General features: G+C 53.5%; 1 protein-coding gene across 1 annotated transcript; it reads left to right on the top strand.

Moving 5' to 3' along the window:
- The first annotated feature begins 157 nt into the window (after positions 1–157).
- TNIP3 (TNFAIP3 interacting protein 3) lies at positions 158–26,729 on the top strand. The gene is made up of 11 exons (XM_090288957.1): positions 158–257; positions 2,536–2,619; positions 5,771–5,851; positions 7,429–7,494; positions 9,234–9,365; positions 11,053–11,181; positions 15,289–15,408; positions 17,758–17,883; positions 18,990–19,040; positions 19,861–19,959; positions 26,155–26,729. Exons 1-11 carry the CDS (start codon positions 162–164, stop codon positions 26,389–26,391), a joined length of 1,221 nt encoding a protein of 406 aa, XP_090145083.1. The 5' UTR covers positions 158–161; the 3' UTR covers positions 26,392–26,729.
- The last annotated feature ends 134 nt before the right edge of the window (positions 26,730–26,863 follow it).

The raw sequence follows: 26,863 nt of genomic DNA, 5'->3' as shown, positions 1-26,863 counted from the left end.
CGAGCGCAGGTGAGGTCAGAGATCGGGGGACACCAGCAGGCCACCGCATACAGGCGTGTCATTCACAGAGTCACTGTACCCGGGAATAGCTCCTAATTACCCGTGTAAAATGGAACTTGGCCGTGTCCCTGGGCAGGTGTGACAGTGTGGAGCTGGACAGCATGATCCGCGACCTGATTGAGAGAGGCGCTTCTCCTGCTGCCGAAGGGGCCACCCCAGGGGCCGTGCCGAGTCCCAGAAGCTCATGTTCCCCGAAGGTAAGGAGACACTCCTTTCCGCTTTGTCTCAATACACCTGTCAGCTGTGTGTGCAGTTGACTTGATGGGGACAGTCCCCAAGCCACTTAAGTGACATACTTCCTTGATGACGGAGAGGATAATGCTGTCCTACACGGCCGTGTCCTGTTACGGAAGAATCCCTTCTGCACAAGTGCGTTCCAGTTTAGAGGGCGGCGCGGACCCCTGCGGCTCCGGGAACGCTCCGAGGAGCCCGCCAGGGAGGATGAGCATTTCGTACAGTGGCCCCCCGTTTGAGGAGAAAGTCACCCACTTACCTAAACCCACTTATGCTGGGCCGCAGAAGTCCGCAGAGCTCAGGCCCGTCTTCTACAGCTTTCCTGAGAGAAAATGTTGTTTGCCTTCCCATTTCCTCTGGTTTCAGAAATGTGTCTGTGACGCTTCACATCAGCCAGTGACACTCAGGGGACAGCTCGAGAGAGGTGGCTAGTGGGGGGCTTTCTGGAAATGCACCCCGCGCGACAACACACAGCCTTAAGCTCAGCAGCCCTCCCGACTGGAGCTGCCGCTAGCGATCATTTCAAAAATGTCTGGTGTAAGGACACCCGAGAGCAGGGCCGGCGTGGAAGTTTCCTGGCTTCTGCTTGTAGTGCCTGTTTCTAAAGCGATTCATGCTCATTGTGACCAAGTCCCACTAAGCCCAGAGAAAACGACAAAACCGTGCTCAGACAGGTTTACTGAGGAGCTCAGGAAGCTTGGATTCCCTTAACCAAGCATTTACTTTTGTACCTAACTTGCCTGCCCGGATGTGTGTCTTTTTCTCTTTAAAAGGAGGCCCTGACATTGTACCACCCTCAGGCTTCACCAAACATAGGTGCGCCCCTGAAATCTCTGGGCCACCGCTCCCAGGGCACCCCTTGCTTAGCACGGAGTCTCTCGGTGGTTTTCACACACTCACACACGCACACACACGCACACACTCATGCACACACTCACACACACAGCAAAACACCTATAAATCTGGCAGGTCGGTACTCGCCCATTTATTCCTTCAGCGAAATGCTCTGTGGATACAGAGGTGGACCAATCAACCTGCGGACCAGCCCCCCTGGGTGCTAGGTGAGGCGCTCTGCCCGGCAGGGTCAGCCGTGGCCAGGCCGAGGGGGCCGAGGAGGGGGATACCCCAGGAGCGGGGAGCAGCATGCATGAGGGCACAGCGCTCACGTCAGAGAAGAAGGGACTTCGGCGCGGCTGGGTCCCGGGAGGAGCAGGAGAGCAGGAAGCTGTGCAGAAGACTAGGGGGGCCAGCTCTGGGACGCCCATCACGCCCTCTGAGAGAGCCTGAGTTTCGGGAGTTTTAGTTCTACTGCACGTAGGCGGGTATCTCAAAGGGGCGTCTGAAGAAAAATGAAAAGGATGGGATTGGCTGTAAATTCGTCCTTTGCCCCTTCTGGCAACACATTCTCTCCTTGAATCTTCCTGCCTGATCCTGGGCTCTCTCCTCTCCGGGTCTAGAATGAGGGTTGCGCTCCAGCACGGCCCTTTGGGGAGCTCCCAGCACCCACCTCTCCGGCCCCCCTGTGCTACCACCCAGCGCCCCATAGAAGACAGGAGGCCACTAACCAAGGCTACCTTGTCACTGCAAGAGCGATTTTACTTCCACCGAGCCGTGGAGAAAACCAGGACTTCACCTGTGGAAAAGACAGCCTGAAACTTGAGAGCCACACCCCAGCTTTCTGCAGGGACGCCCACTTCCTCCGTAATGAATGGTTTTCTCTTTTGGTTCCATAAAAGCAATAGCCTTACAGAATGATGCGAGAGGCACTGCCAGAAAACGCGGCCCGGAGGGAAGCGGGTAACGGAGTGGTGGAAAAGCCACTAGTTACTTAATTGCTCTGGGAAGGTCATGGCCGGGGGCAGCTGAGGAGGACCGGCTGCGCCTGGAAACTTCCTCCTCCAGCAAAGAGGTTGCTCCTGCCGGGAAGGCCATTTACATACCACACGGGCTGATCTGCCCAGTGCGCTGAGTCACAGCTGGCCGGCCGCTTGACACATCCTGGGAAACCCCTGTTTGGAGGAGCAGACTCCTTAAAATCACAGTGGCTGTGCCGAGAACCTGGTTCTGCGTGATGCCCCCACACAGCCACGGTGTCCGCGTGCCGTGAATAAACCACCAGCTCCGCTTTCTATCAGGAGCTCACTGTTCCTGCAGCCTTTTTGAAATTTTGTCTGCTTGGTCTCCCTGGAAAAGACACCTTAAAAGATATTTTCTTTCTTTTTTTCCTTTCTGCTTTCCAAGTCACCGGGAAAAACAGCTTCCATGGCCCATGCGCAGGGCGCCGCGGGAATGGGTGCAGCCGAAGGCTCCGCGGGGCACACGGAGGTAAGAGCGCGCTGCCCCGGGCAGGGGACTGTCCCGGGCACAGAGAGCATCTCTAGTGGCTCATGCTGCCACGATGCGCAGAAGCAGAAACGGCTGGTGGGCCTGCTTTCGCTGAGAGCTGTGGTGTTTCCAAACCCTGTTGTTCAAGGAAGAGACCCCGGGGTGGCCGCTGCCTCTGCTTTGCCGCCTCTGCACTGCGTTTCTTCTGCCCAACGTGAGAGACGGAGTCCTGCTCTTTCCGCCCCCAGCTCTGTGCGTTTCCTACCGTGCTCTTGAGTTAGAAGAGTTCGATTCCATACAAAATTTAAAAGGGCCATTCTGTTAACGGGGTTAGAGAGAGAAGGTGTTCTAGCAATGCAGTAACCATAGCAGCAGATCCATCAGAAGCGCAGTCTTGGCCCGGTTACCGGTCACTGCAACTGACGCTGACGGCATAAACGAACAGACGAATGAATGAGCGAAGGTACTTTCCCGAGCTTTCCAGAGATGACCAAGACAGGACAGGAAACTAAGGAGACTCGCTTGCTCGCGTGGGTATTAATCTGGCAGCGTCGGGACCTGGCTGTCTTGGAAGCTGGTCTCAGCGTTATGGTCAGTGAGACAGGAACACCGAGGTGCCCTGAACACAGACCACCTCTTGCTATAGGGAGTAATTATTATATAGTTGGACCCTGAGTAAGACCAATGACTAAAAAAACTATTTCTTGGAATATCAGATGCCTTCCTTAGCAACTGGAAAGCAAAATAAATACAACACTTTGTGTTTAATAGATTTTGCTTCATTTTAACACATATCTGAGATATAAGAACCGTGGTAACAATGTTGATTGATCTCCAGAGAAACCTCTGGTGATACCTTTGTGGCTCACAAGCTCTTTGTACTATTGTTTCCTCTTCTTACCCCTCCCTCTCTCTTCCTCCCTCCTTCCTCCCCTCCCTCTTTTCCCTGTCCCTCCCAGCACTGCAGTTAGCTTTTCAATAACTCTTATGTATAAAGTAAAAATTAAGGATCAACATAGTTCATAGTTTTTCAGAGAAAATTAAATATGGCAAAAAAAAAAAAAAAGACAAGAATGCACACCGTCTGATGCCTCTCAGTCTGGATTCCCAGAAAGCCGGGCATGCAAGGACTTGCTACCTCAGGCTGTTTTCGTCTCTGTCACAAACAGCCAAGAGACTCCTCCAGGACTGTACATGCGTGTCTCCGAGCATGGTGTAACATGGGAGAAGCTCGAATGTCAGGATGAATCATGATGACCTGTAGAATTTATTAGAGGAGGGACGAGTAGGGGGAGCACAGAGGGATTTTAGGGCAGCGACACCACTCTGTGTGACCCCATCATGATGGACACCTGTCACTATACATGTGTCCAAACCCATGCAAGGTACTGCTACCCCAAGAGGGAGCCCTAATGTGCACTCTGGGTTGGGGATAATGATGCGTCACTGTGCGTTTGTCTGCTGTAGCAAGTGCACCCCTCCCATGGGAGACGTAGAGAGTGGGGAGGGCCGCCCACGTGTGGGGCAGCAGGAATACGGGACACCCCTGTACCTTCCACTCCATTTTGATGTGAACTTAGAACTCCTCTAGAACTGCTCCCCTTTAAGACATTCTGGTTCAGTGCCCAGGGACACCTGTGGTCAGCCCGCTCCCACGGTGAGTTTGATGTCCTCCTGTCCTGAGAGCCACTGGTCTGGGCACCTTTGTTTTGCTGAGCTTGGTACGTCCGGAGTAGGGATGGCTCATGGCATCTTCCAGATCAAAGATGCCCCATAGTTAGTGTGTTCTGATCCAGAACGAGCCCTGTCTCTTGGAAATCTTCCTGAAACGGGAAAGCCCAATTACAGGACCCAACACACACCCTGGCCACCTGGAGTTGGCCGTCACTCAGCCAAAGCTGCTGGAGGTCAGAAGTAAGTGCCGTCATTCCGAATCTGTTGACCCATGTTAGGTTGTCGCTTTTGAAAGGTGGTTTCAATGGTACATGGGTCTGAGTAGGAAGAAGCTAGAAAAGCGAACACTGGCTCCTACAGAGACGTAAAATGTCACCAGACCCTAAAACGTTGCGTGGGACAGGTAAATAGAGAAAAGACAGGAGAACGTTTTCTAAATCATGTCTGGCGGAAAGCCCCGGAAATCGCACGGCGATGGCAAGAGAGCGTTTTCTGTCCGCGTTTCTGGCAAAGGCCAACATGAGTTGAATGTATTTCTTAGTTGTCTGCGAATATCTTTAAGCTTTGGAGCCCCAAACCAAGCAGCAGATTTAGGGACGAGCCCCAGCACCCAGTTCATTGTATGCGACTCGGAGACGAGGAGGCGACGAGGCTGCGGCGTTGAGAGAACACTGCTGCCCTGAGCTCCGGGGGGGTCTCTGCGGACGGACGGCAGGCCGTCTCTAGAGCTTTGGTGCATCCTGTCAAGGAGAACTCCTCTCCCAGCCAAGGAAAGAAAAAGAAAAAGAAGAAAAAGAGAAGGTGGTTAACTTCTCCCTTGTGTCAGTGATTTATAACCAATCTAGATTTGTAACCTGGTGGCTTTATTCAAAGGGCTGGTTAAAACGGCGCACTCCCCGACATTCTACGCCCCCCCGCCTCCCGTGTGTCTGATGGTCGCCGGGGAAGCGGACGTCCTGTAGCTTTAGAATCAATTTTCTGTCTCTGAACCGTCCGTGTTGGTCTTTTTGCCTTGCTGGCTCCCTCAGTCCTCCGGCCTTCGCCACGGCCACGCCTCAGGTCGTGGGCACGTCTGCAGAACGGTGTCTGGGAAACGTTTGCTCTGTAAGTGCCCGACATGTGCGCACGAAACGTCCCAGATGTCTCCATGCGTTATACTCCCAACTTTTATTTTTAAAAGAGCTGAAGTCAAAATGCGTAAAAATCCGCATTTCTTGCCTGCCTACGACATGGATACATTTATCATTTATTGGCAAATTATTCTGGTAGTTAATTTATATAAAGCAGTCTAAAGCGTAACACAAAGCTATGCATCAGCAGGACTCTATGAGGGACAGTGGCGTGAGGGTCGCTACTGCTAGAATAAGATACTGTCTTAGAAATCACGCCTGACAGTTTGCCGAGTGCATGGAGTCTGTGTGGACAGTAGTTGTCCTGTTTATTTCACAGTCTATTTTGTTTTACTCTTTTTTTCAAGTGCGCTAACCCATCGAGAGGGAAGAACTCGACACACTCTCTCGAACGGAAGATACGGTGCTTGGAAAAACAGAGGAAAGAGGTAACTGTGAAACATTAGCTGACTCTGCGATGCCCCGGGGCTTGAGGCCGAGACTAACACAGGACGCATCACCCAGAACCCCTCATTTTTATTCCTGGGCCACAGCGATGATCTCTGGGGCCTGGACTTCATTGTTCTGGGAGTGAATCCTCTGTCTCTGTCACTGCTTCTCTCCTTCTGATCTCTCAGTATTTGTGCAAATAAAGGACAGCCGTGGGTCCCATAATGACTGTCTCGGTGTTCTCCAGTCTCCCCCCGACACGGGCCGGGTAAGCGCACCCCCGTACCCCACGCACCTGTAGCTCGACCCACCCTGAAACACACACAAACTGTCGAAGGCACGAGGCACAGCTGAGTTTGGCGTTACGATGCCGTGTGGTGTCCGGCATCTGACGGATGGGGGTCGAGGAGTGTTACCCTAAAAAATGCCTGTTTCCCAGAGGCCATTGGGAACGTGATGGTTACTGTGGTTTTGAGTTCTGCTTTCTTGAGTTTGAGGAATGTTAGAACCTCTTTATTCTTCCTGGCCGAGGAAGGCGGAAGTGTCATGGGCTCAGCCCCATCTACATTGCCACGTCGGTATTTGCTCCTCGAAACTGGTCTCGATATGACAGCCTTTCTGTTGCCTTCCTGGGTGCCTCCTCCTCCTCTCCGAGACGCGTGCACGGCTGTGCCCTCCGGCGAGTTACTGAGCGACAGCAGGGCTACGTTATCACGCGTAGACATGTCAGTCCCTGCAGTGCCTACAGACCGGGTGTATTCATGTAATAACATCATACAGTCTTACAATAAATATCCGTGTCTCTGTCCGGCATAAGCATTACCTAGTGACTGTCACTCTGAATTAGGCTTTCTTTTTTTTGTAATTAGAATGTCTTGCTGTATTTAGTCGCCGTGACGCTCTTCTTGGTGTCTGTTGATAAGTGTTGGGATCTCTCTGAATGTAGGAAGTGGCAGGCTCCCCTTCTCAGAAAACCAAAACGCAGGCCAACTGTTTTGTTCTTTGCTCTTTTAGCACGTAGTCTCACAACTTTCAGGTGGCTTGTTCCTAAATTACTTCTAAATATTGTCTTCTGACAAAACTCTTATTATTTCCAGGCTTACGAAAGTTGATACCATCCATTTGTTGATCCATATTACGAATCACGTGCGGATTCTAAAAGGCCGATTGTTGCAAGGAAATGATACTCAGTTAATGGGGCTTGACATTTGCTAATATAGATTCTGCTTTCAAAAAGCTGGAAGGAGTAGCTCATTATAACAGCCAATGGAGCACATAGAAAAATATGGGAAGGCTGAAAAAAGACCTTTTATTTTTAATGACTCTAACAGAAACCCATCCATACTAACAAGTTTTTACCAGATGCAGGTGGGATTAAACAAAGAAGTAAAAATTCACATAACGAAACAAAGTCATAAGTTGCTAATGAACTGTTCCCCGGACTAGCCGAGACAAACCAAAGATGACAGTTTTCTAGGACTACTATCCTGGTAACCTCAGAAAGCGATTTCATTTTGGCTACATCTCTAAATGGGCAAAAACCCCTTGCTGATTTATCAAATTTTAATCATTTCAGCTTCTGGAAGTTAACCAGCAGTGGGACCAGCAGTTTAGAAGCATGAAGGGGTTGTATGAGAGAAAGGTGAGCCCCGTATCTCAGTCACCGGGGCGGGGGGGGGGGGGGGGGGCGGAACGGCGTGCGCCGGTGACGTCACAGCGCTGAAGGTCCCCTGCAGGGGTCACCTCTAGGGCCAGCACGCGAGGTCTCACGCGCGTTTCTCCGAGCCCACGGAGGGCCCGGCCCCCCTGTGTGACCGGCAGCCATAGACACGTAGACTGGTGCTCTAGTCCCGGAACTTGGCAGCGTGAGCGACTCTCCGCGGAGAAAGAGGGACACAGAGACAACAGGCGACTGTGACAGGATCAGGGTTGGGGGGGGCATCCCCGTGGCCTTCTCAAGTGCCTTCTCTCTCAGGCCACTTTGGGGAGAAAATATCCTTTAATAGGGCAAAATCAATTTGGAATTTAAAGTCATTGCGCATTCAAACAGAGGGAAAAGAGAAGGTGAGCTCCCCCCAGTCGCGCAGGATGAAGAGACCCGGCCACCGGTGGGGCCTGCACGCCATGGCCTCTTGCTCCCCCAGTTTGACGCTCAGCAGCTGTAGCAGCAGTAGGGTTAGAAAGAGCCAGGGGGCGTCCCCCTACCCCAGGCCACGTCAGGCTGCCTTGTCACACGAGCCTGGCCAGCCTCCGAGTCTCCCAGTTGTGAAGAACAGGATCCCGGGGAAGTGTCCGGGCTGCGCTCCCACCATCCCACAGGAGCGTGACACCCTGGGGTGGAGAGTGGGTGGACTTCCCACCTTTGGTGAAGCAGGGTCCCTAAAATTCCCTCCCTGGGCTGTCCTCGCTCTGAGGACTAAAGCGGCGTCCGTGGCTGGCCAGGCTGCAGGCTAGAGGAGCGACAGGCCACGTCTGCTTTTCTCAGGTGTGGGCACCCGCCCCTGCCCCATGGCTGCCACCACACCTGGAGAACGAGAGGGGGACACCAGGCCCAGACTGTCTCTGTCTGAGCCCCCCTCCGCATTCCCTGGGAGATGGGGTGGTCTGGAGGGAGGGGGAGGGGCCCCAGGCTGTGTGGCACTGTGTTTCCCTTAGAGGACGCTCCTTTTTAGATGCAAATACCCTGCTCTTTGAGCCCTGGCTGGTTTGGCTCAGTGGATTGAGCGTCGGCCTGCGAGCTAAGTGTCGCTGGTTCGATCTTCCAGTCAGGGCACATCAGAGAAGGAAAACTCTGACTCCAAAAATCCTCCGCTGCCTTGCGGCATACCTCTTCAGGGGAAAGGCTAAGGGAGTAAACCCCGACAGAAAATCCGGAGCCGGAGTCCCTAAGGCGGTTCGACGTTGTAGTCAACACCGGCAACTCCTGCGGCGCACCTGAAGCCAAGCTGTATTGACTCCGTCTTTCCCTTGGACCCTTCAGCTGCGAAGAGAGGGGGGGTCTGCTGCATGGGCAACAGCAGACCCTCCATATCACCCTGCCCAGGCTCTGTAGCTTCAGCTTCACTGGAGAGGACACTCCAGCGTCATCGCAAGATGTCGATTCAACACGGGAGGAGACAGATACTGTGTCACTCCCGAGTCGGACTGCACAACCATTCTTGGCGATGCAGATAGACTCTTAAGAAGCTACACCATCGTCTCTCGAGACGGATGGCTGCTGACGACGACGACCCTGCTCTTTGTTAGGGCAGCGGTAGAGGGCCCTGTCCCGGGGGAGACCCAGGAGCAGGGCCCATGTCCCAGGTTCTCCTGTTGCAGAAAGAAGCAGCAGGCGTGAGCTGCCCAAGGGGGGTCTGCAGCTGTCTGTACCGTCTGCCGCAGGTCGCAGGGCTGGAGACGAAGCTGGAGACCACGGAGAGGCTGTTCAGCACCCTGGGCAAGGAGCAGCCGCTGAGCCAGAGGGACAGGGACAGACCCCAGGAGCTGGCCCAGGAGCAGCAGCAGAAGGAGGAGGTGGGTGTGTCCCGGGTGACCCCAGCCAGAGGGGCTAAGCCCATGGGGCGAGGAAGGGGAGGCTCACCGTCCTCCTCTGTCACACAGGCAGGCAGGTCGGGACATCTTTCTAGGGTGTTCCAGCCTGGGAGAAAATTCAGTGTTTTTCTTTTCTTTCCTCTTCTTCTTTTTCACTCATATTTACCGACAACATGACAGCACATTGTCTTGGTACTTTCGGCGTACAGCAAGCCTCACAAACAGGCATTATATTTGTAATCAGAAAAGTACGACATTAAAGAAAGTACCTCACCCTCCATAGATCACTCACCGTTCTCAGCCCACCAGTGAAGAAATAGCACTTCTGCCGTTGCCAAGGCGAGGAAGCTGAGGTGCAAAGAGGTTGGGCCGCTGGTCACTTAGCACACGGAAACTGGGACGCGAACGCCCCCTCTGGACTCTAGGGCTCGCTGACCCCTGCGAGGACCAGTGGGGGCCATCGGGGGGGCCGTTATTGCACTTCCTGGATGGGGTGGGAAAAAATAGGGGAGGAAAACCTTAAGCCAAGCGGCCTCGCTTTCTGTAGGCTTGTTAACGTGTAAATGTCCTTGGAGCTGGCACTTCAAGGCGCTGGCCCTGTCTTAGGACTTGCCCAGATCTCCCGGCCGCGTCTCAGGTCAGTGCAGATGCGCTGGCCCAGGGCCCCCTCCTTGCTAAGGACAGCTTGTCCCAGGGAGTGGGAGGGGACCAAGTGAAGCCTCGCCCTCTCGCTCCTCCTGCTCCCGGATCGCCCCGGCTAGGAACCAGGGTGCACTCGGGACCCCTTTAGAGTGGAAGCATCTCTGAGGTGATGCTAAGTGAGAAAACGGCTTGCTCAGTGCATCCGCCTGTTCTGTTTAAAGACAAGCTAACAGAGCTGGTTTCCCTTTAATGAAAATAACCCACTGAGGTAGATTTCTTCCCTCTAATCACTGCACTGAGAAATACTGACGACTAAAGTAATATACGTGCACGCGTAGACGAGCGAGCTTCTCACCCCATTTACCTGTGCTCTGGCGTGGCCGTCGCGCTGGGACAGCTCCTCCGTCTCATGGGGAACTCAGCTGACCCCACGCAGAGTTCACCACCCACAGCATGAAACTGAGGGAGGCAGACACTGAGTCCGGAGCCCGTCGGTGTCTAAGCGACCAAGCTCGCCCGTCTGTTTTGAGCCCCGGCCCCTTGCAGGTGGCCTGCGGCCTGCAGGCGACTGGCAGCTGGGCCGGGTGACCTCCCCCGACACTCAGTGGCCACGTCAGCATGGTGCTCAGCAGTCTCATCCTCCTCCGGCCCAGGATGGGGCAGGACAGGGCTCGCAGAGGGCGTCTGGCACGGCTGTGACGCTTTTCCTTTTTAGGGTCTTCGGTTCCTTTTGCCGAGCCCTTACCCTTCGCCTCGTCCTGGGCCACGGCAACCGGCTTACCCTGCGGGCCCATTTGGAAGAGCGGTTGGGGGTTTTGATATCTTTTTCTGAGGCCCCTCCGCTGCCCGGCAGGAACGATGAGGGGGACCCCTTCTCCGCTCCCCTGGCCCCCACCAGGGCCGCGCGCGGCTGAGACGCAGCGTTCGGTGCAGACCCGCTCGTCCTGTTTCACCGCCTTCCAGAAGCAGCCCGCAGCGGCGCGGCGTCTGACGTGCGTTTGTGTTCTCCCCTCGTTCTCTGTTTCAGAGGGACAAGGGGCGCCCGAGCGCGGAACTCCAGGAGCTGCAGAGGGAAAACCAGCTTTTGAGGGAAAAGAACGCTCTTATGAGCCGGAAGAAGGAACACTTTGAGCGTGAAATAAAACGTCTTAACAAGGTACCGGGCGGGCCACGCTGGGGAGGTCCCGGGGGGCCCCTGAATAAGCAGCACCCCCCCCCCCCCCCGCGTTGCCACGGGCCACCGGGCTGGCTGGCCCAGGAGCGGCTCTGTCACTTTATAAATCCCTCCTACCTGCGGGGTTCAGCCAGACTTGGCTAAGGGGGCTTTGGGGAATGCATGTCCCTGCAAAGACTCATCATGAGAAAGAAATGGGGAGAAATTATAGGAGACAGTAAGAACAGTTTTTTAGTTCAAAGCACCACATAACGCAGGCAGGTACTTGAGAAAAGCAGCGCACTTCCTGGTCCACCGCAGGCTGCTATTTACAAGCACCGCCGGGGCACAGGCTCTGATGTTGGCCAGATGGGACGCGTGTGCGGTCTGGGGTAACAGCTTAGTTTTCTGTGGGAGAGGATCAAGGCAAAAATGCACCCCTTCGCTGTCGGCCTCTCCAAGGGCCACGCCGCACCCGGGCCGCAGGGACATTGTACAATAGTCCGTGCTTACGTCGGGACACGCATCTCCCAGGCTAGGTATTTCTTGACCGAAAGAAGAGAAACTGTCTTCCAGAACAAGAGTAGGTGCTTGAAGATGCTGTCGTTCCGACTGTGCGCCATGTCGCAGTGAGCCAGCGTCCAGGGGTCCCCCAGGTGTGGCGTGGGGGCCTGTCTCGCTGACAGGGTGCTTCCCAAATGCAGCTCGACGCCTGCTCTGTCTGCAGGCCTCGTCACGCTCCCGCAGAGAACGGGGACGTGGAGCTGACGTCACGAACCATGTACTTCTCTGTCCTCTAACAGAGAAAAGCAATGTTCAGAGACGCAAATTCAGGGCAAACATGTACTTTTCCCCTCTCATCCTTGGCTGGAAATTCTCTACAAGGGGATTAGATGAACCAGCGTGGAGAAGATTTTTGAAACCCCTCCCACTGCTGACATGTTACTTGACATGTTTTCTTCTTCTCTCTAATTTGTTTTTCTAAATGGCGTCACAAGAATGTGAAGCGTGTAGGAATTAGAACAGCCAGGAGCTCTGGTTTTGGCTCGTGTCTGCGGGCGCCCTTTATTTTTGGGTATCTTTACTTATTTATAGTCATCCTAAATTTTTTAAAAAGTTAGACAAAGGCTAATTTTATAAGTCTTGTGATTATAATTGTACAATCTTAGTGAGGAAAGTTAATTTGAGTAACATTCGGGTCTTTAGAGAAATGTTCCCTCCCCAAAGAGAATTTTTCTGGCTCTCCTAATTGAAACTATACCCCACTCTTTCTTGTATTTCCTGCTTTAATTTTCCCTTGGAATTTACTGCTAGCAAATATATGTTGAATGTCTCATATTTATTATCTTCCTGGTTTCCGGACTCCCAATCTTGACTGTAGACTTGAGCCTGAGGGTGGATTTGTGCAATTTTGCAAGGCCACCTCCTCTACTAGACAGAATTGGCACAGTGTCCAGGGTCCGCAGTTCTGCTAAGGGCCCAGGAATATGTTCATTTCTCTTAAAGTCAGCAGGAAAAAAGTGAACTTTTAGGTTGAAAACCTATTTCCATATTCATATTTATATACTCATCTTCTAAGAGTGAGGTCATAAAATACAGTTTTAATATATATTTATATAGAGGAACAGACTCGCAAAGGCCATGTGATACAGTAGGTGGCTCTGAGTTTTCCTGTTTTGTTCCCTGTTGAATCCTGGGTGCTTAGAACACGGCCATGCTCTTAGTATGTTCTTAAATGTTTGTGGACTGACTGAATGAATGTAATTAGCTGGTATGGACGACGTTCAATAGCTCCTTCTGGACCTGTGAGAACCTGGGAGTCCTGCGTTAATAGGCACGACGCAGTGCTTCCGAGCAGCGAGGAAACGTAAGAACGCTTTAAGGCAGAAAATCTTTCACCCCACACGCCTGTACCTCATGCCTGAAGCCATGACTTATGAAACAGTTTTCCCTCCTTCAGCACGTGTATGAGTGTCTCAGGGAACGTACGGAACTATTATTCTCACTTACATGGCAGACTTTTCCCCTTCTTACCGCTGTAGTAAGTAGAAGTGGCTCAGGACGTTGGCGTGGGGGGCTGGCGGGGCACCCCGTCTGTCACAGAGGGGAAACAGGCCACCCCAGGGCGCACGCCCACAGCTGGGGACCCGCTGCCTCAGCAGGACGCTGTAGCATGTCAGCTCGGTAATTAACATATGGTTTTCAGAAGCTCACACAACTGTGTGTACTCAGTTCAACTTCTTTGCTTTGAAGGCAGCACCCAAGGGCTTTGTTTTCAGTCGAGTTCCTGAAGAGAGGCCAGATGTTTAACCCACTGAAAGAAGTGACCGGAGGCTACTCAGCTGGTGGCGCTGGAGGGCAGACTTGACCTTTCTGGGTCTCCCCGCTGTGAGGCGGGGAGGCCAGTTCAGTAGACCTGTGCTGACTGATGCTCAAAGCCTATGCTTCTCCCGCAGAACAGGTCACAGGGGTTTGCTCCGGGAAGCCAGAGAACCCCAAGGGGGGATGAGTGGCTGGTGGACTCACCTTTCATTTGTGACTCATTTGCAAGAGTTCTAGAAGGCTGAGTCACGTGGGAGGTAGACCAGAGAATTCAAATCTGACGAGACCCACAGAAGTAGCCTCTTTACAGGCGTGGGGCGTGGAAGCAGCACATTGGATTGTCCTGACTCACTGGGCTGACCCACCCCAGATTCTCTGCCACCTCCTAGCCCATTATTACATTGGAGCTATCGTGGTAGTTCCTAGAGCGACAGCTTACCCACCAATGTCAGCAAAAACTTAAGTGAGGAAGCCATTTTTGTTGTGTCTTTACATTCTTCTTGGAGGAACGAGGGCAGTTACGTTCCCCTGGCAACGTCCTGGGAAACGGTACAGACAGTCTCACTCAGTTCGTGGGCGCCGAGACAGCCCGTTACAAGATTCCCAGTCCGTCTGCTCTGAGTCAGGGCTGCACGCTGGTCTTTACTTTCCTGCCTTCCTGACCCCATTGCACGGGAATGCGGGGACGGGAGGTACTCACGGCGTCATCGGAATGGCACCACTGGAGCCACTAAAGCAGCGCGGGGGGGAGTGGCGCTCCCGGCCCCGAGGGACCCTCTGTGTGTGCATAGAGGACCCCTGCTCGTAAGCAGGTGCCACACAGCGTGCGTGCACTGAGACCACCCCGGGATGGCGGATGTTGCGTCTCAGGTTTTGGCGTCCGTTCTACTGAACTCGTCACGAGCTGAAGGCCCTCCGGGCAGAGGTGATGGCATTTATACGACCCGACAGAGTGCAGTTTATGTAAGAATGTCATGCGCTGATGAGTCAGGATGGCCATCTCGTGGGCAAATCCAGACGTCTCTGGTTGCCGGCCCCTCCTCACCCCCGTTGTACGAATGTCAGGAAAGCAGAGCGCTTTGTCCTCCCTGCACGGGTTCACGGGCATCCTCGTGGAGAGTACCCGGACTAGGGCCAGGCCAGGGCGTGCCGTGCCACGGGGCTGGGGCAGAGGTCCCTACGCCCAGTGTAGTGGGCAGTGGGTGTACTTGGGCTCACGTTTCTGGGCAGTTCCCCCTCCTGCCGGGAGCATGGGCATAGGGCAGAATAACTCAAGATGTCACCTGGGACCTGCAGCATCAGCTTCCGAGGAAAGCAGGTCCTCAGACCCTGCCCCCAGTCTAGTGACTCAGGCTCTCTGGAGGCAGAGCCCAGGGACGGGCATGTCTGCTGCCTCTCCGGGGGACTTTGAGGCTCCCTACATTTGGATCGTTACTGGCAGAGTATACACTGGTGTTTGACTGAAGCAGAGAATCTAGAGAAAGCTAGAACCGAGAGAAAGGGTGTAGATATGCTATCCTTTCAGGGCTGAGTTGGTGGGGGGGCTCCAATGGAAAAGCCCTTCAGAACGTAACAGTGAGAGCTGAATAGCATGGGCATCATCATGGAGAAAAGGCAGATTCTGAGAAAAACACACGTGTGAGAATCAGAAAGAAGCAAGTCATTCGGTCGTGAGAGCAGCATTGAAAGGAGATCCTGCGTGGTGGGCGCGTTTGAGGACTGACAGTTCCGGAGAAATTCCCGTCACGCGGCCTCGGAGATCAACTAGGCGCGTGTGTTATAACGCAGGCTCTTCAGGATGCCTTGGCCGTGGAGGGCGTTTCCTTTCCTGAGTCCTGTTTGGGGAAGTCGGAAACGGGGAGCGGCCTGGAGGAGATGAGGACGGAAATGGAAGTTCTCAGACAGCAGGTGAGACGCTGGAGGGGCGCGGTCAGGGGAGGGCGTCGGGCCGGGGAGCGTGTGCCGTCAGACATCCTGGGGAGCTTGTGTCTCAGACTGGGTACAGGGGCTTTGCGTTCAGCTAAAGCCACTGCATTTTAAAGCTTCTTGGGAGAACGCGGCCCAGCTCGCCCAGCTCACACGGTTTAAAAGGGGGAGTTGCGTGTGAGGTGGTCACACTAACGGCCCTCCCGGGGAGACCCTGTGAGTGCTGGCCTGCAGAGTCGCAGACACACACTGGCGTGGCAAACGCTGTGGACCCCATCGCTGGGCCTTCTCAGAAAACAGCAGGATCCAGGCAGCTCCCGGCCTCCGGGCAGCTGAATGAGGGCGACTTGAAAGTGAACACCCTCCGCTGGTCGTCACGCCCAGGGCGACACGTTCTACCTAGAGGTTCCTCATCAGCTTGATGTCGATAATCATGCAGCAAATGCGGGAGGCCAGGGAGGAAGAGAGGAGACATTGAACGCGGATGAGAGGCAGCGTGCGTGCTCCGTCCCGGAGCTTCCTTACCGGAATCCCACGGGAACTACACCCAGCCGGGCCGGCACACTGTTGTTTCCTGTTGTTTCTGTGTAGGGAGGAGCCGGTCTGTTAACCAACGGCATCCCGAGCGCCTGACGGCGAGTGGGACTTTCTCCTCTGTCAGCCCCGTTTGAATAACCTGCCTCGTTTCCTCCGGGGCCAATGTATGGCTTTACCATAACGCCCTGCAGAGAGCAAGGGCGGCGTTCCGTGTTGAAGGGCTGATGCTCGGCCCCTAACGCACCATGGGCTGGGACGCCTGCTTGGGACCAGACCCTCGGATCACCTGTGATGCTCTCAGAGGAGGAACACCACGTGCCAGAGTCGCTGTCCCTCGTGGAGTGACAGCATGGTGTAGCTCCCCTGTGATATAGACAATGGCAGATGTTCTTCTCATGACCCCCGAGAGCAGACCCAAACCCACGTCCTCACCCTCGGTGGCTGGCTAACTCGCTGCCTGCTCGTTTTAATGGCGTATTTCTAACGGGACGCCCACCATCCTTGTACCACCCAGTGCCACACGAAGCTTCTAGGACGTAAAGTCAAAGAGAAGCTGAGCTAACCCCATTTGCCCGGCTAAAGCGACGCCAGCCCTTGCGGTGCTGGGCTGGACTGAGCGCTCAGCCGTGAGCAGACAGCCTTCTCCCATTTCCAAAGCCTCTCCATGACTGTTGACAGAGCGTTCGTTAAACTGAGTCAGGGATCCTCGGCTCTCTACCAAAAAACATTAAGAAAACAAACAAACAAAAAAACCAGAACAAAACGTCAGCTTGGCGGGGCGCAGTTTCCTTGCAATTCTGGCGAGGAAAGCCTTAAAGACTTAACGATGCACGTCTGCGTCTAGATCTGCATAAAATGTTTCATTCCTTCCCCCCTCGCCCACGACATTTTGTTGTGTGATTGCTGCCAAAGCTGATGAACCGCTAATTGAACGCGGAGCATTGTGGGTCAGGCCGTTGCGGCGTGCATCGGTGCTGATAGACAGAATTCTCACTACAGGGTTCCGGTGCACACTGTAGTCCAACCCAGGGTCTCTGGGTCCCCTCGCTTCGTTTATGTTCCTGGCTCCACATACTAGTCCTCAGGTCCGTGGTCAACACCACGCCAAAGAAAGACAACAATTATTCCATTAAATGTGTGTTTCCTTGGGTTGCTTCCTTTTCTGGAATAGTTGGAGTGTCTCAGGAGAGGTGTTCCAAGGAAACAGTATTATGTTCCTTTCTTTATAACTTCCCTCCAAAGTTCCGGGGCAACCCCCATGAAAACCTCTGAACGGTCACGCTTTGCTTTCCCACATACATGGCCGTTCGCTCCTATTTTGTGTTCAGCTTGGAGTTCGTGTTTGGAAACAGCATGTCACTTAACAGCTCGGGTCAGCAGATTGTGTTTGAGAGCCCAAGCTGTGTTCGTGCGTCTGGGCCTTGTGCCGGGGGTGGGTGACTTGCTTGAAAACAGAGGCCCTTCACCCTGGAAGAGGCCGTCACTGCTCATGTGATACACAGCAGAACAATGGGTGAGGACAATTTCTTTCAAAACATCTCTGTTACTGCTTTCCTGCCGAATCCGAGCATCATGCTTAGGCAGGACAAAGTTGAGAATGGCTGTTCTCAACAAAGTGAAAGATAGAATCACAGTCCTGTGTGTTGGGATGGAGCCCCACCACGGAGCAATACTCACAAAAAGAGGACAGAAACGTCGCCGATGGGACCAGCCCAGGTAACACCTCTTCCGAAACCAGGCAGGGGACTCATGAGAAAAGGACGCGAACAGTAACCACATGTTAATGCTTCCTAGGTACGAATATACGAAGAAGACTTCAAAAGGGAGCGATCGGACCGGGAAAGACTTAATCGAGAGAAAGAGGATCTACAGCAAATCCATCGATCATCTCACTCCCAGCTGAACAAGCTGAAGTCTAAGGTACGAGTCAAAAAATAATCTTTGCCGCACGTGTGTGTGTCCTTTTAGTTTCTCACGTAAGAGGAAATGCAAGACTCTTTGGCTTCTGTTAGTTGGTATTGATGCCTTTGAGAGCTTAGCACCTGGGATAAAACCATTCTTAAACGATCTTGTAAGGAATCAAAAGCAGCTGGAGACTTCTTCTCACTCAAGTGTAGTTAGGAGTCCCTCAAGGAATTGGACTCCGAAGTCTTTCATGAAGTCTAATTCTTTTGATCTTTTTTTCATAATATTTACTTTGGTAGAATGGGAGGTGACCTTCCTAGTACTCCCATTCACATCCAAACTTCTCAGTGAAGTTTTTCTAAATTCCTGTCATTGTCTTTGGAGGGCTCTGTGGCAATGTCCCCGTCTTCCAAAGACATACGTGTTTCTAAGGGTCATGAATATGTCTAGTGAATCCAGACCAGATCGAACTGGAGCACCTCAAAGAAGCCGAATGGCATCGGGCAGCTTCTCGGAACAGAATTTATTAACTGTAAGCATCCTGAGATTAAGTGTAATAGAATGTATTGAAAGTAGACTCAGGAAGTTGCCATACTGGGTGAATATTGATGTTAACGAGGAAAACGTAGCTAACGCGATGTTGGCTTAAGAAAAGGAAATGAACTACAAAATGTTTGGTTTTCAGTAAATAGGAAATTGTGGTGGGACATGCCGTGGCATCTGCGGATGTGCGTTGTGGGAGCCTTGGCGTGAATGACTAATTCCAGCCCCATTCAATAAGTAACAGAAGCTGTTTCTATGTCCATGTCTAGATGTGTATCCATAGCTATTCCTATACGTATATTTAAATATATCAACCTAAAAATGAGAATTATAATAGGCCCCCCAAACTGGAATAGCAATTTAAAAGGACCCAACTCTCCAGACTTCACCTGGGGGTTGCAGGAGAGCGCCGGCGCATGTCTGGAGAACCCAAAGCGTGACCGTCTTCAGGGCTTTGCTGCTGCGGGCGGCGCGCCCCCAGCCTCGGGGCAGGCTGTGAGGGAGCTGGGTTGAAAGCAGCGTTAGAACCCACCACCTGGACTCTTTTCGATAAACTAACGCCTTTGTTTTGCCCCCAGTTAAAAGCTTGTCAGATGGAGAAAGAACAGCTAGAGAGGCAATTGAAACAGGTATGTGGCCCCGCCCCTCACTCACCGAGCCCTCGCACGGGCGTCCCCAAGTGCGGCAGTTCTCCAAGTCCCGGTCAAAGGCAGGTGCGAGCTGGGCTGCAGGCGGCCGGGGACATCGTGCTTCCTGTTACAGCACCAATGGCAGGAGGCAGACACACGTGCTCAGGGGCTGTCAACCCCAGCGCTCACGAGAAACACATGCTCTGCAGGGCACGTGCCCGGAGCACGCGCCTGGCGTGTGTTCCCACCAAGGGAGGAGATTTCCTTGCAGACCCACCCACACCTGGGAAATACATTTCCTTGGGTGCCCTCGCAGTTATTTATACAATTCACAGCCGGAAACCGCAGCCAGGACGTTTGCCTCTCCTGAGACAATTGTGTACCTTCTCGGGCACGGACACCGACTCTCCCACTATCCCATCGGTCCTGTCACCCTGATAACCGTCACCTGTAACCTCTTTGGACGTTAGTGATGCTGTAGGGGTCTCTCTGGCCACAGGGCAAGAAAACGGATCCTAGTTCAGTGGCTGCTGCTTCCTCAGCGAGGGTCCTCTGTGAGGGGGGCCAGAAATGCTGAGTCTTTCTCATTTCTTCAAAACTAGAAAATAATTCTAGTTTCACCGGAAGCCGATCTGGCCAGTGAGCTCATCTGTATCTGCCCAGGGTCCACGGCGGCAGGCCGATGATTTTTGAGTTAGGGTTATGCTGGAATTAGGCAAAACCTGAAGACCAAAACCAGCCCAGGAGGCTGCGCGAGGCAAATGTTTGCGTGCGTCCCGGGGGCACCCACTCCCAGTGAACGAGAGCTTCCTCTCCTCAGGTGTGCCTGCCCACCTGTCGCTGCAGACTCGGCGTCCACCTGCCGGGCCTGGGCGCACCTGCCGGGCCCGGGGCTGTGCAGGATCTGGAGAGAGGCCCGGTAAGCGCGAACCCACCCGTCAGCCCACGAGGGCTGTGTCTGGGCAAAATGACGTCTGTCTCTGGGCTCGTGTCTGTGCTGTGTCAGCCCCTGGTTCGCAGAGCGGCAGGGCCCACGCGTGCTATCCGTCACGTAGCGATACTGTGTTAGGATGCATGGATGTCTACGTTAATGGCAAGGTATCGTAACGAGCTATAATTCCTTGAACAAATATACAGTATTTTATATAGGTCATTTTTAATGACCTGCCTGACTCCACCCAGAGGGCTTTTTTATATATAAAGAAAAGCAAAGGGAATAAAGCAAAAACAGCCTGAGAGATGCTTATATTGACCTACTGCGGCTATCGCTACATCTGGGCAAAGTAGTTTCTGACACTTTCCACCTGAAAGGGTCTTCTTAAAGGATCCAATAAGAGGTGACCCACTTAAGTTGCCCTCCACGGCTGCGTCTACCCGGGCAAAAACGGAATGAACTACGGGGCAATTACTTGTGAGTGGAATTGAGTTGGACAGTCAGCCCCAAGTGCCCCCTTCCTTCCGAATAGCGGTGCTTCCCACCCACCCCACGGAATCTTCACACGGGAAGGAAAGGAACGCGCTTTTCTGTGCTTTGCATTTGGTCAGACAGCGTCCCTCTCCCTTCGCTCTGTTAACGGTGCTTCTCATTATGCGAAGAATCCGAGATTTTAACTGGTTTTCCCAGCAGAGAACCTGTAGAGACCATGACCGTCCTGGCCCCACAATTGAGTACGTGAGTGTGACGCACGCCCTGTTCCCAAGGAAGGGCTGATGATGACCGTGGGCCACACAGGGCTGTCGGGGTTTAATGAGCATCTTCCCTGGCCCTGGACCTGACAGCCCCCGGCCGAGAACTGGGTTTTGTCCCCGCGGACCTGCGGCTTCCGTCTGCTCTCCTGCCCCCGTTTCTTTTGCTTTCTTTATCTGTCCTCTCTTTCTTCGGTCTCTACAGAAACATTTCTGGGGATCTTTGCACGGAGCCATGGTTCCTTGAATGTGTCTTGTAGAATGTAGAAGTACATTCAGATTGTGGGACATGGAAAAAAGAAAGACATTTACTTTGAAGGGAGCCCCTAGGGATTGGGGAATTGGAAAAACATTCCTGGGATAGGTTACCTGTAAAATTAACGACGTAAAAATGGCATGTTTCTTCAAACCCTCATTTGTGTAAAGAGAGCCAAGATTCACTGACTCTAAAAGCTCGTCAGATGTTCCCAATCAAGGACAAGAGCCAAGGCCATCAGATCATGTAAAATGGTCACCACCTTGAGGTCTGTGTTTGAATCGAAGATTCCTAGCCGTGGACAATGGCTTAGGTTTTCAAGCCGTATTAAAGCAAACAGTCTCAGGATGACAGTAGACGTCACCAAAACTCACAGAACTGGTTTTAACAGATGGTCTCATGCTCATGTCTGAGCCTGAGTTAAAGCACGTGCCATCGTTTTTGTAAAATCACAGTAGACGAACCTTCTTTCGGCAACTCCCTTGGAATACAAAACCGGGGCCCCAAGCTCTCATCCCCTGCGTTGTCCGAGATACCTGAAAATAAACGAGGAGGTAACAGAGGTGATCTCACTTCCTCTCTCGGCTCTTTGGGCAGCAAAGGGGCCAGAGCCGAGGGGCACAGGAGGGCCACAGAGGGCGGGCGGGCCGCACTCACTGCAGCTTCGACCGTTCGTCAGTCCTGCAAACGCTCCCCCTCGGCGTCTGCTCAGAGAACGTTTCCCCGAGCGGGAGCTGCCTGAGAGAAGGAAGGGTCTGTGTTCTGTGTGCCTTGGGGAGAGTGGGAGGCAGGGGTGAGCGTGGGGAGCAGAAAGGCGGAGCGACCTCGTGGGCAGATGGAGCGAGTGATTAAGGACAGGGCTTCTGGCCTCAGAACTGTGTTGAAATTCAGACCTGTCGGGTCTGATCTATGCATGCAATTTCTTTGACATGTTCCCTTGGGGTCAGTATCTAGCCGTTCTCAGCGGTGTGAACCCAGGAGAAAATCCCAGGAGAAAAAGGCCAGTCTGCCTGCTCATCTCCTGGCCTCTCTAGTCCAACCCACCTGAGCACATCCCAGGCTCTGTTCTGCAGGGACAAGTGTGGAGGGACAGGTGGCCCTGCTCCAGCCGCGTCCCCACTTCGCAGCTCAGATCTCTGCCTCGATCCACCAGAAGACACTAAACTTGTCATGGTTTTTCCTGGTCTATCGTTGCCCCCTGTGTGAGGGTTTTCTGTTTGCTTTTAAGTATTTGTTGATAGGAAATGGCTTTGTTTTGATTCATGGGCTATAGGAAGTTTTACAAAACTTAGACTTCTGCAGAGATCTAAAACACATCTGTTTTGAAAAAAGAAAATAGGCCACAACCCCAAAGCAGGGCATGCTGGACCTCTGCAGGGTGGATTGCGGGGGGGGTGTCACAGTCCTGGGGGAGGTGAGGGGGAGGAGGGAGGCTGCTAGCCGGTCCAGACCGGAGCGGTGTTGCGTGGCCCGAGTAACGAGAGCCACGGGGCCCCTCGTGCTTTGCGTGCGTGTGCCGCTGCGTTTTGTTTGAAGTGCATGTCGCCCTAATCACGCCCGTTCTTCCGCGCAGCCAGACTGCCAGGGCTGTGCTGCTGACCCGCGTCTGCCAGATGTGCAGCTCCAGGTCCACGGTAAGACCACAGCTGTATCCAGCCCTCTTCCATCTTCACCTTCTGAGGGACTCTTGGGGGGCGTTTGCTCAGCACACACCTGCTTGTACGCGGGGCAACGTGTTCTCAGTTGTGCTGCGCACCCAACTCCCACGTGAGGGACCTGGGGTTAAACGGAGCTCCCTGGGAAAGAGCAAAGGTCCCACGCAGAAAGGCAGGGTCTGGTTCTGGCTGCTGCTCCTGTCGGCCCCCGCCCCAGAGGCCGCATTCCCTGCGGGGCCGGAACGAAGCCAAGCAGAGCTGCGTTAGCACAATAACAAGGCTCTGTGATTCCGCTCCAAAGGCCAGATGCGCGTCCGCCCTTCTGGGCTGGCTTTGCCGGACAGATGTTTTTAGTGTCACTGGCAGGCAGACAGAGGAAACCAAAGGCTCAGAACCTGTTCCCTGATGACTGGAGGTCAGAGCCCAGTTCGGGGCCCGGGCTGCCCACACTCCCACCTCCGAGCGCGCTGGCAGGACTAAAAAGCCACCTCGGAAGGGCTCACTTTTTCTCTGGCTTTTCGCTGGTTTGACTTTCCTCTCCTCCTTTCCAGAACCTGCTCTCCTCCCTCCTGCGTGTTTCTCTGGTCTCACACGGCCACCCAAGAGCGGGCTGTATCAACCAGGCTACAATGACAATAACACTTCCCTCCTCACCTAGGCTCAGAGGTTCCCAATGTGCGCATTTAAGGTCTCATGTGACACGCACCTGTGACCCCACGTTGTTAATTCCAGAGACTGGGTCTAGAAAAGCTGAAGACGAGCCATGGTCCACTGTCAGGCCGTACTTGAGATTTGATCTCCTTCGGTTCCGACCACAGAGCCCTAGCTTTCCGTACGAGGGGCCCAGTGGGGAGTGGAAGTGGGGAGCCGGGGACACCCGTGCAGTTTGACAGCGGAGCTGCCCCCCAGCTGGGAGCTTCCATTTTATCTTGCTCTGGAATGGCCGTTAGAGCTCTTGTCTTCCTGAATGGAAGTCGGCTCACTGGGAAGTGCAGTTACGCAGCAGAGAGCTCGGTGCTGTCGTGAGGCTACCCAGGTACCCCTGCTGGGTTCTTCCTGGGCCAGTGTTACCGAAGCTGATGATTATACAAAATAGGGAACACTGGGATGATCATCAGAAACTAAATAAAATAGGCAAAGCTAGGGTTCTCTAGTTAGTATGTGCGACCTACTGATGCTTGCCTACGTGGGGAGAAACGCCATTAGTTTTATGACACACTGACATGCTGTGTGAGTGGCTACAAACGTGAAATTAAAATGAAAAATAAACCTCTATGAGGTGCTAACCTAAGTACTTTTAAAACATGGTGGTGATCTCCACGGTGCAGGGCGCCGTCCTGCGTGGCCTGAGGGCGGGGTCGGTCCATTGGGGCATGCCTGCGCTGGCATAGCCCCCGTGGGAACTGACTCAGGGGCTGCGCTGCTATTAGAAACGGGTCCTTTGCCTCCCCACACGGCTCTGCCGCTGGCCGTGACTTGTCTGCAGCAGGGATGGGGTTGACTGCAGCCAGGGGACCCCATAGAAAGAAATTCGTTGTTCAAAAATCTACCGGTGTGGAGGCCCTACCCCCTTCCCAAGTGGAGGCTTTGCTGAACCCCAGCCAGGCTGTAAGGGGTCCCCCCTTCCCACAGGCATCCCATGTTATTTCCTTCCAGGGGCGACACCTAGTGTTCTGGGTTCATGTCACTGGAAATAGCCTTTTAATTTGTAGGTCCAACCCAGCTTCTCAGATTCTTAAACATAATTTTGTGGTATTGATTGCTAAGCAAAGATGGATTTAGAAATCTTTTATCATACAGATAGTATTGTTCGAATAGTGCTCCTTGTTTTATTATATGACTAATATATTTATATCCCACTGCCAGTCAAGATACCCTGCATTTGGGGGTAAAAATAACAAAATTCAAGCAACAGAAGGGAAAAAGTGAGTGAGAACATTAGATTGCCTCTAATAATCTATAAACAAAAATTATTTCTTAAAGTGCCTCCAAGTTTTATGTATATAAATACTTAAAATACTTTCCTTACATTTATATGAAGATGACCCTTTCAGAAACGAGAATATTCAAACAGTATTAATGCGCGTGCGTGCATCATAGGCTGACTTAGTTCTCAGATTTATTCACTTCCCGTGACTGCCGACAAAATTGCTTTTCTGACCCCAATACCCAAAGCACATTATATTTTTATCCCGGTATCTTCCCTCCATAATTATTTCCTTTTATGGCAATTTAACGTGATGTCATGGCTCTGACATCTCTATGTTAAGTGTTGGTAAGGCCACAGCCGTGTGACTTTTAAAGGGCGCATAGGGTAGAAGGTGACCATGTTTCCCTGACATCACAGACCCTGCTCTACCCTCTGGAGCCTGGGGCTGCTCACTGTGCTGGAAAGAGTCAGTGATGCGTCAGGCTCAGGGAGGGGCGGAGTCTACGCTCCCGTGGATCAGGAGCGCAGCGAGGCCACAGGAGGATGGGGGACGCTCAGAGTCCAGCCAGCTCTGTGCCACGACACAGTGGCCCAGGGAGACGGAGTGGGGGACCGTCTCCCTCCTTTCCCCCACGCTCCGGGAGGTGTCTGCGCGCTGGAGGGCGGCCCAGGTGGTGTACCCCAACTGTATGCACCTGGCCCTCACTGCTCCACACGCGGTGCCGCGCCCAGACCCGGAAGCAGGCCGGCCCCAGGTCACCTGGGCGGATGGCTCACAGCAGCAGATTATGCGTCTGGGTCCCAGGGGACGCCCTCAACATGTGAGATGTCTTTTCATTGTCATGGCCATGGTTCTCAGAAGCATATGTTTTAAGCCTAGAAAAGCAACTTCCTATGTTCCCGTTACTAAAATGTATGTTTAGGACGTCTTTGACATTCCAAATGCAGGGCGGCCAGGATGGAGCATGAACACAGTCTCAGCGGTCATCATGACCAAGGGGCACACCTTATTTCCTGGCATGTATATGACCTCTCTTCCTGTTTCCATGGGTAGGCCTCTTTGAATTTGTCTTCGTGGGGTACCCATTTGCGGCATCTTCTCTGGGTCCTACGGAAACATACCAAACTCTTCACCCTGGTCTTCACGATGCCCAATATTTCAGTGTAAATACACCACAGGAACGGAGATCCCTTCTGGGGCTTTGACAGTCATGTACCCAGTGCCCTGTTTTAAAAGTAGTTTATTTGGCAAGTTAAGTTTCTGTGGGTGAAGTACTGACCCTGATGGTGACTCACAGGGCTTTTTAGTGCCATACACACGGGCCCGAGCCGCCAAAACGCCAGCCCACATGGGAACCAGAACGGGACATCGCTCTCTGGCGTGATGGAACCGCGCCCCACCTGAGCTCACAGCACAGCAGACGCTGGTCAGGGCTTCAGACAAGAGGTCCCCTCTCCCTGCCCTGGGGGTCTGGGTGCACACCGTGGGCAGCTCGCCAGCCCAGAAGTTTCCGTTCACCCTGAGCCCGAAGAAGAGAGGCGGATCTTTTATTTTTAACCTGAAACTTTTCCTGCTGTTTTCCGTAGATTTCTCCTCCGCAAAGAAAGTCGCCCAGTAGCCGTGAGCATGAGCAGAGGCCCACCGGTGCCCAGGGAGCGCCGGGCCCGGGCCCCGCCTTCCTGGTCACCGCGGCTCGTGTCTGCGCCGCCGCTGCGTCTGAGCGGAGGAACGAGCTCGTGACAGCTGAGATCCTGACGGAGTCTGCGGGGCCAGCACCATGTGGCCCACGCCGCGGCCCGGGCTCTCATGTTCTCCACGTGTGATTGGCAGGTGGCCGGCGTGCCGCTTCGGGAGACCCCTCCGCACGTGGCTGGTGGGTGGACAGGGGCAGCCTGGCGGTCCCAGCAGGTCCCTTCTGGCAGTCGCGATGCTGCGTGCTGACCGACACGCGTCCCCCGGGGCCAGGTCGCTGCCGCTGTGTGTCTTTACCCTGCTCCCCTGGTTTTCCTGGGGGCCTGGGTGCTCGGCCAGTGTAAGCCGATGCGTTGTGCGTCCCTTGGGCCTCGGGGACCCTGGCAGTAGGACCGAGGAGGCGTTTAGACCCCCTGAAGCCCCATGACTGGTTCAATATGAATAAAGTGATAGACTTGAAACTTCCTGACCCGCTGTGAGCCTGCTTCATTCTCAGGGGGGACGGTGGTCACAGACCAAGCCCTGGCCTGGTGGGGACGGCTTGGCTGCATCCCTGGGCACTCCCAGAGGTCCTTCAGGGACCTGGGGTTCTGCAGTGAAATC

Source organism: Furipterus horrens, unplaced genomic scaffold, assembly GCF_987537825.1.
Source record: "Furipterus horrens unplaced genomic scaffold, mFurHor1.1.pri manual_scaffold_10, whole genome shotgun sequence".
Lineage (NCBI taxonomy): Eukaryota > Metazoa > Chordata > Mammalia > Chiroptera > Furipteridae > Furipterus > Furipterus horrens.
Note: the sequence above shows the minus strand (reverse complement) of the source record. Positions and strands in the feature narration are given on the sequence as shown.

Bases quoted from the DNA above. Each gene is read 5' to 3' on its own strand.
- TNIP3 (XM_090288957.1), top strand. From the start codon at position 162: ATGATCCGCGACCTGATTGAGAGAGGCGCTTCTCCTGCTGCCGAAGGG. The intron at 15,409-17,757 runs GTGAGACGCTGG...AATGCTTCCTAG, and splicing joins TGGAAGTTCTCAGACAGCAG to GTACGAATATACGAAGAAGA. The intron at 19,960-26,154 runs GTAAGCGCGAAC...TGTTTTCCGTAG, and splicing joins AGGATCTGGAGAGAGGCCCG to ATTTCTCCTCCGCAAAGAAA.